Here is a 15,068-nt window from a genome sequence, read left to right as displayed (position 1 = left end):
GGTTGAAAAGTCGCTCACCAGCTTTCACTGTGAGAGACGCGAACAACTAGAATACACGCAGCAAAAAATATGTGCCCGTTGGGAGAGAGGTCTGAACCGCCGAGGCAAAGATTCGGGTTCATTGTCGAGTTGGGTCGAAAAATCGGATTTTGAGATTTCAGGTCCAATTCAAAATGATTTCTTTCCGTCGGGCTTTTATGTTTTTTCATTTCAACAAATCTCTTATACAAAATGCTAGGTACAACATAAAACAATTAAAATAAAGTTTTTAAATATTTTTTTATAAGAAACGAAATCCATCAAAAAAAAAAGAAAAGAAGACAGAAGAAAAGAAGAAGAAGAAGAAGAAGAAGAAAAGAGAAGCCCGATGTAACATTCATAGCTTGAAATGTTTCATAATCTTTAAATTAAGGAGAAAAATCGCCTAACTTCTCAGAAAGAACGTTTATTAGTTTTTCATGTAGGAAATGGACTACATTTTGCAATTTGGAACTATGTGAATTATAGCCCGGTTTATAAACGACGTATGCGCCAGTAGTTTCCCTGTGCACTTACGTGTTTTTTCACATGAGCCAGATTTTATAGTTCCAAATTGCAAAATGCAGTCCAAATAACGTACGACAGCAAGTCTGCAACGCCGCAAACCGTCATGCGCATTTCAGAAGTTTTATCATTGATACCTACTTTAAAGAGAAGTCTGATGAGGAGGTGGAGTTTTTACTTTCTTGCTACCCTAGTTTTTTTTCCATGGAGATTTTCCCCATCAATGGAAATTTTTGTTCTCACCATCAATACATTGTTTTTAGTCAGGAGCACACGTGGACGTCATGTGCTACGCCAAGTGGCCCTTTGAATCAATAGGAGAGCATTTTTAATTTTTCCTCGTTTCTAAAAATACATTTTTACCCACTGAAATTGCGGTCTCCTCCATTTTGATTTTACGCTTGTGCACGCAGTGATACTTTGGTTGAGAGGTGACTGCCTCAGGGTCTTCGAAATGTGCTCTGGAAGTAATGTTTTTGGTGTCATTCTTTCGTTAATCTACCATGCAAGCAACAAAGGAAAATCTTCAAGCACTTCAGATTTTCGCCTTCATTCAGATTCTTTCCTACAGGTAAAATAATTTAAATTTTTACCTAGTAAATTAGCGAAATTCTTGTATTTCCAGCGAATACTATTCAAATCCACCATCCACATTACATGAGAATTTACCATTGCATATTTTGTAAAAAAAAAAAAAATGTTTCTCCAACTCGAGAAACTTTTTTTTTTTTTTTTTTTCCACTTCATGCCTAATTTCGCCGCTCATTTTTGGATTAAACTAGAATGCATGATTTTTTTTTTCTCGTGAAACTTGTGAAAAATTTATTTTTGTAAGTTTAAAAAGTATATAAGCCTTAGGGCTTTAGCAAAATTTTAGCCGTTGTATTATTTTACTTGATGATAATCAACAATTTCAAACTAAAGCACACGCTAGAAAAAAAATTTCAATTCGATACACATGCAGCGGACAACGTTCAGTGCGCGATTTTGTTTGAACTATTCGGTTTATCAAACGGAACATTCATTTTTTATTACCGAACGAATCAACTCAGTTCAGCTTGACGATAATAATGGTATTAAATCCAGAGCGATGTCCGGCTCGAATGACTGAACTTTTGACAGTTTGATTGTTCTATTTAAATACGAAGTATACCTACTTTTCAGGGGAGCAGCATCTTTCGATGAAAAGTCTGAAACAGTCATTTTCAGTGAAAGTATTGAGTCCGTCACAGGGCGTCCACTAGAATATGAAAGAAAGGCATCTCTTCCTCAAGGACACTCATTTTTGTCTTCCTCGCAATTTGCTAACCCTACAGATCGAGATAAAAAAGACGAAAATCAAGTTGATTCGGCTAGCCGCATTAGAATACTCACGCCTGATGAATTGGAACACGAGAATACTGAACTCCAAATCGGAAGTAAGAAAAATAAATTTCCTTTACAACCCCTGGAGGAAGAGAGGGATGCTGGTTTAGGTGACTTGAGTTTATTGCCGTTCCGCCTCACACCTAAAAAACTGGCGGAGACTGAGATTGATTCTCGCTTGCCACGTGAGTCATTTTCACTTCTTGAAGAAGGGAAAATCACTGGCAGTCTAAGTGGTGAGGATGACTCAACTTCTTTCCGTGGTAAAGGAGAGGATGGCCGTGACTTGGATCAAGGATTGAGTGACTATACCCCACCCACCAATAGAGAAGCAAAAGGAGACGGATCCGTTTTTCAGGATGTTGGATCTTTGACTTTTGGAGATCAACGACTGGTGCCACGTAATTGTTGGCCCTTTGGCTGTCATAATACCTTCTCTAAGCAGGCCCTCGAGTCTCACAATTACTATAGAAGAATACATAAAGCAGGGGATCTAAGACTTAGCCACGAGGTAAGTTGCATGCACTGGAGCCTCAAATTTATGAGGGGCCGTTCAAGTATAGTATTACGTAAGGCATTTTTGCTAACTTTTTTAATGCGATAATATCTCGATATGTTGTCACCGATATAATCGCGATAACCAACCGATAAAATCACTATTTATCACGATCACTGCTATTTGGGACCTACCTCATGTGCAAACGTGCTCATTTTTACCACGCTGTATGGTTTAAGAGAAAACGAAAATGTAAGTCCGTGAAAAAGTAAGAACAATCCATTTTTCAGGTACAAAAGTTGTGAAACTGATTGAAGACTCTTTACCTTGCTTCTCGACGTAGTCACCCACTCGATCCGAGCATTTTTAAAAACGGTGCAGCGACTTTTTTAACCCAGTCTGCGGGCCGATTATTGAAACTGATAGACAAAGCGATAGACAAAAAGACAGGGAGTAAAGAGCGATCCTATTGGTTGACATGATTGGTTCTTGTAGACTAAGGAAGAAAATGATGGACTGACTGTTAGGTTTCTCGTGGGTTGCCGTTAGTTAGTCCATTACCTACCTCATATGTCCATTGCCACCACCCGCTTCCACCAATAGGATCCCTCCAAATCCCTTTTGTCGTCTTTGTCTATGGCTTTGTCTATCAGTTTCAATAATCGGCCCGCTGGTTAAAAACCTTTCCGTAAGTCCACAGCCAATTGTTGACACAAACAGTAACTTTTGCGTCTTTGTTAAGCCGCTTGCCACCAAGATACTGTTTTTTTAACTCCAGAAAAAGATGAAAATCACTCTTTACTAATATAAGAGTAACTACTCGTAACTCTCGCAGAAGTTACTGTTTGTGTCAAAAACTGGCTGCGGGCTAACGGGAAAGACTTTTACGAGTTAAAAAAGTCACTGCACCGCATGTAAAAATGCTCGGATTAGGCAGGTGACTAACGTCAAGAAGTAATGTAAAGAGTCTCCAATCAGTTTCACAACTTCTGTGCCAAAACAATAAATTGGTTTTACTTCTTCACGGACTTACGCTTTCGTTTCCTATTGAACCCTACAGGGTGGACGGCGTGCGGGGTTGATGGCTGTCATTTATCCATGTTAAATCCTCGTTGCCATGTTTGGATGTTGACCGGTGGTGGGCTTGAAAAAAAGACTAGAAAGCCATTCGCACTTTGAAACAAGTTTATTCATTAAAAATGACACACAACCATCAAATATAAAATATCACAAAAAGAAGACGCAAGGTAACGTCCATGCCGCCATGATGGCCAGCTCACGATTGAGGGTTGTTCTAGCCACCGACAACCCCAGCACTCCCAACGGTAAAAGTCGGCACGTATGGACATAAGGTGGGCATGGAAAATCTGTCAATACTTCGCACAACGTATACCAAAAAAAAACTATAGCTTGTTAAAAAGCTGAAGATATGGTCGTCTTAAAGTCGGTCTGATCGCGTTTCTAAAATCAATAGTTCTAGATACGTTAAATGAGTAAATATACTTAAAAATCCACCCTCGTATAAGAATATTTTGGTGCTCAGTTTGGGTAAGCGTGATATATTTCAGTGATTAGTGGCGTGGCGCGTGGCGTGAATGATCGATTATCGAAATGTCCCATTTGAAGATACGGGAAAGTATCGACTATTAAGGTGTTCGTTGCGAACACCCTGTTTGTCGATCATTTTCCACGGGTTTCTATGGCAGATCAGTCGATACATCGTAAAGCACGCCACGCCACTGACATTGATATGATTATTCGGTAGCACGAGGGAGATCAGCTCATCGTGCGTGAGGAAAAGGACGGACCTACTAAATGTGACGATCGACTGTTCCGCTTTTCAGATCAGCACTTATGCTCAAGAGTGGGCCGAAAAATTGGCCTCGGAGGGAGGTAATCTGCGGCATCGTTTAAATGGAAAATACGGGGAAAATTTGTGGGCTGGTACTTTCTTACCCACAGGACATCAACCCGTTGATCACTTTTACACAGAGGAGCAGTTATATAGAAATGTTTACGGACGTACACCAGCCTCCAACGGTGCTGGTAAGCCGTAAAAAATATATTAGTCTCATGTCATCAAGAACTCTAACTGAAGTCAGAAGCATTTAAAGTAGTAGGTCGAAAAACTGCGTAAATAGTAGAATTTTAGTTTGAGATAATCGCACACAAAATTATAGAGCTGTTAGTCTAATTGGACCGCGATAAGCAGAAAGGAACCAAGCCGTATCAGCTATCGCCATATTTCGCGGCGGTTTCATTTTTTGCAAGAGAACGTTCGTGGCAGTGGCGTGGCGTGAATAATCGATTATCGATATCTCGCCATTTGAAGCTATGGTAAAGAATCGATTACTAAGGTGTTCGCTGCGAACACCCTGATAGTCGATCTTTTTTCATAGGTTTACATGGCATAACGATCGATATATCGCAATTCACGCCACGCCACTGGTTCGTGGGTATTCCTTTGAAAATTTTAAGGAATTTGCTTCGTATGTATGTATAATTGCTTTTACGGCGCGCTAGGGCGCTATGCTATGCCTACCCACCACAGGAAGCTGACATCTCTCCATCTTTTCACGGATGCCCTCTACCCACCGTTTGGCTAGACTACCGTTTGGCTCCTCTCCGTCGCCTACCTGGGAGGACCCACTCCAACACCTTCTTCGTCAACCTGGTATCAGCCATTCTCTGCACATGCCCATAACATACCAATTGCTTGGTCATGAAATCGTGCACAATGGAGATGTTGCATGTGTGAGGAATTTGCGATTTGACCGTTGATTCTTATGTAAAAGTTCGTGAGAAACACGATGGTGCCACTGGTTTTTTCTGAAATCAACTCCCAAGCTCAAAAAAAGCTCTCAAGTTGAGGCCAAAATGGAGGGGGTATCCCACCCTACCCTGAGAATCGACGTCTTCATCAAGACAAACTCTCCATGCAAAGACAGGAAGCAAATACATTGACAGGGCTGCTACTTTATTTGGGGACTCCAAAACTGAAAACACGGCAACCCTGCTGATGTATTTGCTCCCTATCTTTGCATGGAGAGTTTGTTTTGATGTAGAGGTGGACTCTCAGGGTAGGGTGGGATATCCCCTCCATTTTGGCCTCAACTTGAGAGCTTTCTTTGAGCTTGAGAGTTGATTTCAGAAAAAACCAGTAGCACCATCGTGTTTCTCGCGAACTTTTACATATGAATCAACAGTCGAATCGCAAATTCCTCACAAATGCAACATCTCCATTGTCTCCTCAACGCCCATTATCTCTCGGACAAGTTCATTCCTAAAATACGTCCTCTCCTCGAGATTCCAGCCGATCTTCGCCAGAAATTCATTTCTGTCGCCGTGAGCATTTCGTGGGTCCGCCCCTGCAACTACCACACTGCCACATTGCCACACTTTACTGCATGCCATAGGTGATTATAGGCTTGACAACCGAGTTATAAATCCTCTTTTTGCTGTCCTTGGAAATCCTTTGGTCCCAAAGAATCCCATTTAGCATGGCGATGGCTTGCCTTCCTCGACGATTACGGTCCTGAATGGCCTATCCAACTTCCCATCCGAAGTTAGCTTCACCCCCAGGTACTTGTATTGTTCGCAACTTTCTATACGACCATCCTCCAGGACCATATGCTTTGCTGAGCACCCCCGACTGACATCTTTTTCGTCTTACGGACACTAACCTCGAGGCCCCGCTTGCGGTACTCCTCAACCAACTTCCGGGTCATATATTCCGCGTCATCGTGATCTTGACTTATGACAAGACCTGGACCAAGACCTGGACCTGGTCGTCAGCAAAGCATAGCGTGAACAATGTTTCTTAGTCATTCAGAGGAACGCCCATTCCGGCACACTTAATTTCCATTCCTTCAGAAAGTGCTCCAGATATATCTTCAATAGAGTCGGTGATAGACGACACCCCTGCTTTGCATCGTACTATGCAAAAAATTCACTAAAATTTGCACAAAAATTCGCACAACCGTTTTCATGTAAAATATTAAACGGCCCAATTAAATTTGGCGATAGCTGATGTGGCTTGGTTCCTTTCTGCTTAACGCGGTCCGATGGTAAGTGTTTTTTAATACATACGCTTCGCTTGAAAAGCGCGTATTTTTGAAGATAATCGATTTCAAGAGGTTGTCGTAAGTTGGGCAGTGAGTATGGTCACTTTGGCTTCACCAGTGAAAAGTAGGCGGGAGAAGTCTCGTAAGACACATTTAAAAAAAATGTTACTCCTCCCTTTGACTTTGAGAAAACCGAATAAGGTTCGTAAAGTTGTAAATGGGCAGATTAAATCTTTAAAAAATTTACAGACGTAAGTAAGGAGGAACGCTCAACTTAAGATACTTGAGGAAGATTCGAGCGTACTTTCGGCGCCGGAAATGAAGCTCGAAAATGTTTGCCGTTTTCCTCCATCACATCAAATTTTTGAATAAAATCGCGTTTTCTCCGAATTTTTCCAAGGAACACTCGATTTCCCGGAAAATTGATGAACGATGAAGACACACTAAAGTCATTTTCGGGTTTAAAGGCTGAAAATTCATAAGGATGCACCAGTAACGTGGCGTGCTTTACGATATGTAGATTGCTAAGCCATTTAAACCTATGGAAAAGGATCGTTAAACAGGGTGTTCGCAGCGAACACCTTACCAATCGATTCTTTACCATAGGTTTAAATGGAATAACAATCGATACATCGCAATTCACGCCACGCCGATAGTGACTTTATTTTTTCCAATCACACAACGGTTTTCCGAAAAAAAAATTGTTTTTTTTTTCTAAACGCAATTTTAAACCTAAAAATGTATACAAAAAACACCTACCCACAAGCACGGGTTAATAACATCCAATTTGGTCAAATCTTGACATATATTCTTTTTTGTGAAATGGATCAACTTCTAGGGATGAGACCAATAACATCCCTCTAAAACACTCTCTCACGTTTACTTTGTTATGTAATCCTAGAGTGTCGTTTACACTTAATTAATGGTCTCTTTTTATTTAACGTTTTTTCATATAAAATGGGTCACTAAACCTTACCTTTTTTGTTTGATATTCTGAAAGTACCGAGTGAGTAGATTACGTGGTGATTTATTTCGAATTTTCGGAGCCAAAATCCCGGAAAAGCCCGCTTGTAAAAGGTGCAAAGGACACAAGGGAATTTCAATCGCGCCGGAATGATGAGAAAATTACGGAAGTGATGTACTACGGCCGTCAAATTAGTATCTCTTTTTATTTTCCGCAGATGTTCGTTAAAATGAAACGTATTTCAATGTAGAATTATTGCTTGTTAACTGAAGATGACAAGAATGAGATTTTATCCTTTGATTCTGAAGATATACAGTTTCTACTTTCCAATTCTTTTTTTATACGAGAAATAGGAGGACATTTGACCCTCGCCTCTGATTGGTGTCGGACGACATCATTCGGTTCGGCGCGGCGTCGATTGCGGAAAAGTTGCGCTTTAGCAGCTGCGTCTTTCTCGATTTCTGAGTTGATTTTTCGCGGTTCTGAAGTTCGCACCGTGCTCTACGCGTCATTTTCCTTCAGAAAGCTGCGTATTCACGAGTCAAAATTTGTTCATGGCTTAGTGACCCATTGTCATACATAGAGAAAAAAAGGAGGTGTTTGCATCTTGAGGATTGTGTACCCTGCGACGTAGGTCGGTACAACCTGGTCAGCAAAATCCGGAATTCGAAGTATATAAAACGGACCATAACGTCCGATTTTTTTGCTTAAATCAACTCATGATATAATTTCAAACACCTTACGTAGAATGCATTTTTTCCATAAACTACACCATTTCCAAGAAAATCGATGATAGAAGTCGCGGTACCGACATACGTCATCAAAAAAATTCCAAGATGCCCGAAATGCAACACCTCCTTTTTTTTCTCTATGATTGTCATAGACATTTCTTCCTTTTTCCATAGAGTACATAGAGTCGTAATGTAAATGGGAGAGCTGGCGCCATGTTCTGCTCGACGAATTCCGAGCCCGGTGTGCGCCGAGTTCGGATCGCTTTTTCGATACATTTTCGATCCAAAATGGCGGTGTGGAATACGTGGTAATTCCTATCTCCTTTGTTGTTGTTGTTGTTGTTGTTGTTGTCATCGGATGGCCGGGTACCCGTGTATCGCAAACAATCGATTATGTATCGAAAAAGTGACCCGGCGTCACACAGGAATCTCGGAATTCGGGACATGGAAAATGCTTAAAAGTGGCGCCAGCTCTCCCACTTACATTACGACTCTATGTACTCTATGCCTTTTTCGGATCAATGTAAATTGTGAGCTCTTAGTTCACCTTCTTTTCCCGTGTGCTTCCCACCAGGACATTTTACCCAGCTAGTGTGGCGCAATAGCAAAAAGCTCGGAGTGGGATTGGCGCAAAGTTCCGGAGGCGTGTGGGTCGCCGTCTTCAACTACGATCCAAGAGGCAACACCAACGTGGGAGGCGGTTATGCACAGAATGTCTTGGCCCCAACCGAGAAGGCGGATAACCCACCTACTGCCAAGATAAAACCAAAAAAAAACCAAGCCGTCGGCTCTGCATTTCCCGACGGCCTCATCCCCGACCAGTTCTTCGCGGAGATGGGGCCGCCTTGGCCTGGATCCCAGAGGAGTGGTAAGTCGAAATCGAGATCCAACTTTGGATACTCCGCTTCGGGTCTCCGCAAAAGTAGGGTCGGCTCCAAAAGCTTCAAAGACGTGGCCGTGAGCGCCACGAGATCCGTCAAGAGGTTGGCTAGCAAAGTTTGCGGCAGCGGCAGGAAGAGCAAAAAGGAGAGGAGCCACGACTTTTCGAGCTTCATATCGCAAGATGGAGAGTTCACGTTCCCGCCGCCGCCGGCCTTTCCCATCCGCGTGCCAAGCTCATTTTCGTCGTCCTTGGACGGGTCAAGCTTATTCCCTAGACCTCCGCTTGGAGGATCACTCCTGTTCCCTAGCCGCACGCGGTCTTAGACCACAATCCAGCCAGGGGAGGATATTTCCGGTGAATTCCCAGCTTTGGCGGAAAGCATTCTGAGTATGATCGAAATACAATGTTTTGAAATTAAACCACCTGGTAGATTGTTTTTGAAATATTGAAAGTTCTATGTTCTGTAACAATTTGATAAATATGACCTAAAAGTAATAAAAGAAGTGATTGAAAATTCAGTCTTGTCTATGGTATTTAGTCCATGGTAGTGAAGTGGGGCTTTTGACGAAGCGAATGCAAGATATGTTGAGGGCAACCGAAATTGATTTTTGGCGGCGATCTGCTGGCTTCTCGAGCCGAAACCGCGTCCGTAATGTTCAGGCACTTTTAGTGTGGTATGTGGTATGCACATGTGCAATGAATGTGTGAGGAGAGGCTGTCCGAACAAGTTTTGGATTGGATGCTGATGCTACCTGGGAAAAGGCAACGGGGACGTCCCACTAAGGGATGGTGGCAGGGCGTTGTCGAAGAAGTGTTGCGTGGTCAGTTGCCCAATAAAACCTTAGGGAAGAAAGGTACATGAGGGGTTTGGGTGTCGCAGAACGCTACAGTGCGTTGTAGGAGCTACTTTTATGTATGTGTAAGTTTCAGTCTCCAGTTAAATCATCAAGAAATAGCCTAGGATGCTGAATGTCTATAAATAAATAACTAACTAACTAACTAACTAACTAACTAAGAAATGTTCGTGCCGAAAATCATTTAGCGATGGCTAAAGTGCGGAACCGCGTACTTCCATGGCGGTGGTTCAAACTTTCTGCTCCTATTTTATTTTTTCAAAGAGGAAAAAGCCAACTTCACAGATTAAAGTTACAGGTACCTATTGAATATTCTGCTGATGAAGAAGAAAATCCAGGAAGGTTTTAAGCAATTACGTTACCAAGTTTTCCGAAGAAAAAATAAAATATGACAGAAACTCTGCAACGTTGCATACGGATATACGTGCTTTCGCACTTTGGCCATCGATATCTTCCAAAATCTCATCATAAGGTTAAACGTGTTGTTTCCACCGATGTTTAGATACATTGAGATCAGTTGAAATTAAGGGATAGTGCTTTTAATTTTATACGAGGATCACCCAATCGGTAAGTTTCGCTATTTTTTCTTACGCGAATGTTATAGATGGAGCGAAATTGTAAAAATGTTGTCATTGATCATAGTTCCAGCTTACAAACGAGCTATAGTTTTTTTCATGCCAACGGATAGCTGAGATACTCAACTTTTTCTGCACCAAACCCCTCTCGCCGCGGGTCCGATTTCTCCTTTAGGTGGCATTATCGGGTATCAAAACTATGGCAACCTCTTTCGTGTGAGATACCAATAAGGTGTTACTCGTTTACTATTTACCATATGGTTAGACAATAAACGCAGAAAATTCTGCCAAGTCCTTGAAAAGCTACTACAAATTCAGCCCTCACTCGGCAGGAGTCCCTTAACCAGATTTTTCGGACAAATTTTCCAACATCTACCAGGGCCGGATTTACTTACTTGCCATGTATTTTGCCGCCACCCTCTCATTCATTTTGAAACATCAATAAAAACCATCAAGTGAACGTGCCGGAGGGGGAGGGGTGCTTAAGACGCGTTTACTCGTGTTGGACACATTTTTTGCGAAAGCCCTGTCAACACTACTGGCAAAAGTTCACGGAACTTGGCGCGAAAGTTAAGTCCCGTAAACCTATCTCTGTGCGGTCAAGGCCTTCCATTTGTATGAAATGAACGACAAAATTATGAAAGAACAAGGCCAAGCCCTCATACGGGCGAATCTTATAAACAATAAACAATAGACATAAATGTATAGTTTAATAATTTTAACTTCCGCCGCCGCGCCGCGCTGACTGCACTGTGTTTGGCGCAATGCGTGAAGTATTCAAGCAGTCTTGTAGGCGCTATGCGTTTCACGCCGCCCGCTGCTCACCGCAGCGACCGCGCTGTCTTTGACGCAATGCGTGACGTATTCATGCAGTCTTGTAGGCGCTAATATGTGTTACATGCCGACAGCCGCGCCGAGAGTTTCTCCTTTTCATCTCAAGTTCTCGTCATCATTGCTCTCTGCGCCGCGCCGTTCCAGGCCAAATTCCACGTTCGGTTTCTCTCTTAGTCTTAACTCGACTAACTAAAGGTGCTGTCTATTGTATCACAGAAAGACAACGAAATTAGGGATTTACTCTCAGGAAATGAGAGATTTTATCACCTTTTCTCGTTTGTAATTTGTTTTCTGAATCCGATTTTTCTTTATAGCCTAGACTACGTTTAAAAAAATTGCAAAATTTGCCGCCCCCTAAATTTGCCGCCATGGGCCGCGGCCCATGTGGCCACCCCCTAAATCCGGCCCTGACATCTACCGCATTTTCTGAACTTTATTCCCGGTGATTTTTACTTTTTTCCTCGACTCAACTCGCATATTGTCGGGACACTGCGTCAGTAGTGACGAGGAGGTCATGAAACGCATTAACACTTGGCGCCAAAATCTGAGAACAGAGTTCTGTACTAATGGGATCAAAAAACTTGTATCACGCAAACCACTCTACGAAAAGTACGTGGGGAAAGAAAAAAAACTACGTAGGAAAGTGGCACCAAGCGCTTTTTTTTCCTTTCTCTGACAAGGGGAACCTCCCACGCTGCCGCCTCCGATTGGGCTGAAAAAATTCGTACGAACTCTTCGGATGAATCCATTCTACCAATGTTTTTTTTTTGTTTTTTCCAATGAAACGCATAGTAAAAACACTTAAATTCAACACTGAAGGAGGCTGTTTCCAAAAATGCAGCTCAAGTAGAGCGCTTTCGAAGGTTCTGAAATTGATTAGAATATTTAAGAATTCAACTTTGCTGAAAGTTGCAAACTCTCGGAAAATGTAGATTTTCTCCACCACTTGCACCTACTAAAAAAATGGCCAGTGTTAAACGGGTGCTTTAGGATATTTTTCAAGCACACGAAAATCCCCGAGGAGTAATTTTGATTTCCTGAGTCCTGAGGCTCCTTCCGAAATTAGATCATCAACTTGAGTTGAAATCGCATTTTCGGGCGATTAGGCAGGTCCTGTAACGTATGAATGCGTGCGGCTGAACATTTTCTGTGTTCACAACTCTTAGCATAACTTCGCGAGGTTAGCACGGTTTTTATCGAACCATTTTTCAAATACTCTTTTAAGCGCTGAGCCGATAGGCAACGCTCATTGATTTCAACCTGTCTATAGAATTCTACTATAGGTATACTAGTTGCAATGTTATCAACTGGTGGGGTCCATTTCCACAGTCCCCCCACATTCGAATCTTAAACCAAAAATTATATCATAATTTTGTGCTAATTTTGTGCTATTTTGTGCCGCAAATTAAAAATTTTGTGCTGCAAAATTAAGGGGGGAAACGCTCCTCAAAATTGGGGGGGCTGTAGAAACGGTAGCCCCCCCACTTTCGAATTTTCGAAAAAAAAGAATGCCATAATTTTGTGCTAATTTTGTGCTATTTTGTGCCGCAAGAAAAAAATTTTGTGCCGCAAAATTAAGGGGGGTAGCAGCATTCCAAATTGGGGGGGCTGTAGAAATGTTTGCCCCCTGTTTCGATTTCTCGGAAAAGGAGTATGCCATAATTTTGTACTAATTTTGTGCTATTTTGTGCCGTAGCAAGACTTTCAATTTTTTCAAATTTAAGGGGGAAAAATTGGTATTTCAAAATTGGGGGGGCTGTGGAAATGTTTGCCCCCCTCTCCGATTTCTTGAAAGTGGAGTATGCCATGCTTCTGCTTTAATTTTGTGCTATTTTGTGCCGTAGAGATATTATTCATTTTTGTAAATTTAGGGGGGTAAACGGGCACATCAAATTTTGGGGGGGCTGTGGAAATGTTTGCTAATGTATTGCCCAAATGGTGTACCAGCTCATTCGGATCCCACCGGACAGGGGCCTCGCGTATTTAGAATAGATTATGATACTTTTGAGATATTTATGATCTATGATACTTTTATTTAATGCTTCTGATATCAAACCACGGAGGACGATAATTTTTTTCTATAATTTATTCGTTTAACGGTAGGGTGGTTTTCTAAAAATTGATCTGTTTAAATTTTCATTGAGGCAAGTTCTTTTCTCATCGGTGATCATCATTTTCGGTGAAATTAAAAACTTGCCTACTTAGAAAATGTCATTACATTGGGGAAAAAAAACACATTGGAATCTAGAGTCCAGACTCTTGAAAACATTGACAAGAAAATATACTCTTGATTCGATCAGATTTTTACTTAAACCAAAAGGAAATCCGCTCAAATTAAGAGGCTTGGTTCTTGATTTAAGCAAAAATCCGATTGATTCAAGAGTATTATTTCTTGTCGATGTTTTTAAGAGTCTAGACTCTAGATCCAATGTGTTTTTTTTTGTTTTTTTTTTTTTTTTTTTTTTTTTTTTTTTCTTTTCAGTGTACGGTAATATCAGAGGGTAATATGCTGTCAACGCAAAAATTAATACGACTCATCAGCTGAGTTCTTTTTAGATTTTTTCATAACCTCCGGTGCCCCATCAATTAATAAAAACTGTATTTATTACTTCGAACACAGACTGACAGCTGAGCGCTTCTCTAATACGAACGTATTAGACTTGCCCGCTTGTTTCATACTTCAATGTAGAAGATTCGCAATTATTATGGTTATTCGCACTCAGTTGTTAATCACGTTTTTTGCCAATCAAAGTGGCACGCGAGGCACTAAGGCTTGCTGCGACGGATCTGAAAATTTTACCACGAATACAATTATTTGCGTGTTTTCTAATGCGTGATAAGCACCGTCTCCCCCCCCCCCCAAAAAAAAAAAAAAAAAAAAATTCTTACGAATCACCCCGTCCCCCCGTGCAACTCTGCCATAGCGAGTCGCACACTCGTTGCAAATCACGCTTTTTGCCAATCGAAGTTACGGGCCAAACACAGATGCGTGACTTTTGATATCTGACAATTTCTCTACAGACACAACTTTTTGCAACATTTTCACGTGGTGGCACAGTTTTCCGCGAATAATTATTTACAAAGCCAAAAGGCTTTGTAAATAAACAGGCTCTCTTCGCAACATTGCCACTTTCGCAGCTGCGCTGCAACGAGTCGCAATCTGCGAGTCCTTTGGAGTCTGTTCGAGAATCGAATCTCTAGGACAAGAGCATACTACCACCGCGCCACCGCGCCTTCGATTTTCACGGCGCTGCGGAGAACCGAAGTGCTTTTGACCGTTTCGAGGATTCGCGCCCTTATTCGTCAGTTGTAAAGGCCCAGATACACACAAACACGGCGATCAATCGCCGCGAGTGAAAGACGAAAGCCAACGGAGAGCCTTGATTTCGATATATCGACGTCGACATATCGCTTCCGCCGCTGCGTCGCGGTGATCGCACTATGTTTGGCGCAATGCGTGAAGTATTTATGCAGTCTTGTAGGCGCTATACGTTTCACGCCAACCGCTCCTGACCGCACTGTGTTTGGCGCAATGCGTGAAGTATTCCTACAGTCTTGTAGGCGCTGTGCGCTTCACGCCGCGCCGCCCGCTGCTGAACTGTCTTTGACGCAATGGGTGAAGTATTCATGTAGTCTTGTAGGCGCTAATATGTGTTACATGCCGACCGTCCTGCCGAGGGCGAGGGCTTGTCATTAAAGATGCTGTCTCTTGTATCACCGAAAAACGACAAAATTAGAGGTTACTGCACTCTCAGGAAA

The 15,068-nt window shown here is 42.0% G+C and overlaps 1 protein-coding gene across 1 annotated transcript; it reads left to right on the top strand.

Moving 5' to 3' along the window:
• The first annotated feature begins 518 nt into the window (after positions 1-518).
• On the top strand, positions 519-9,564 carry LOC109038949 (uncharacterized). Its single transcript, XM_019054226.2, has 4 exons — positions 519-1,114; positions 1,708-2,419; positions 4,249-4,450; positions 8,738-9,564. Exons 1-4 carry the CDS (start codon positions 1,047-1,049, stop codon positions 9,367-9,369), a joined length of 1,614 nt encoding a protein of 537 aa, XP_018909771.2. The 5' UTR covers positions 519-1,046; the 3' UTR covers positions 9,370-9,564.
• The last annotated feature ends 5,504 nt before the right edge of the window (positions 9,565-15,068 follow it).

The sequence above is a fragment of the Bemisia tabaci genome, chromosome 4 (assembly GCF_918797505.1).
Source record: "Bemisia tabaci chromosome 4, PGI_BMITA_v3".
Taxonomy (NCBI): domain Eukaryota; kingdom Metazoa; phylum Arthropoda; class Insecta; order Hemiptera; family Aleyrodidae; genus Bemisia; species Bemisia tabaci.
The sequence above is the reverse complement of the archived record's forward strand: the minus strand, read 5'-3'. Positions and strand labels throughout refer to the sequence as shown.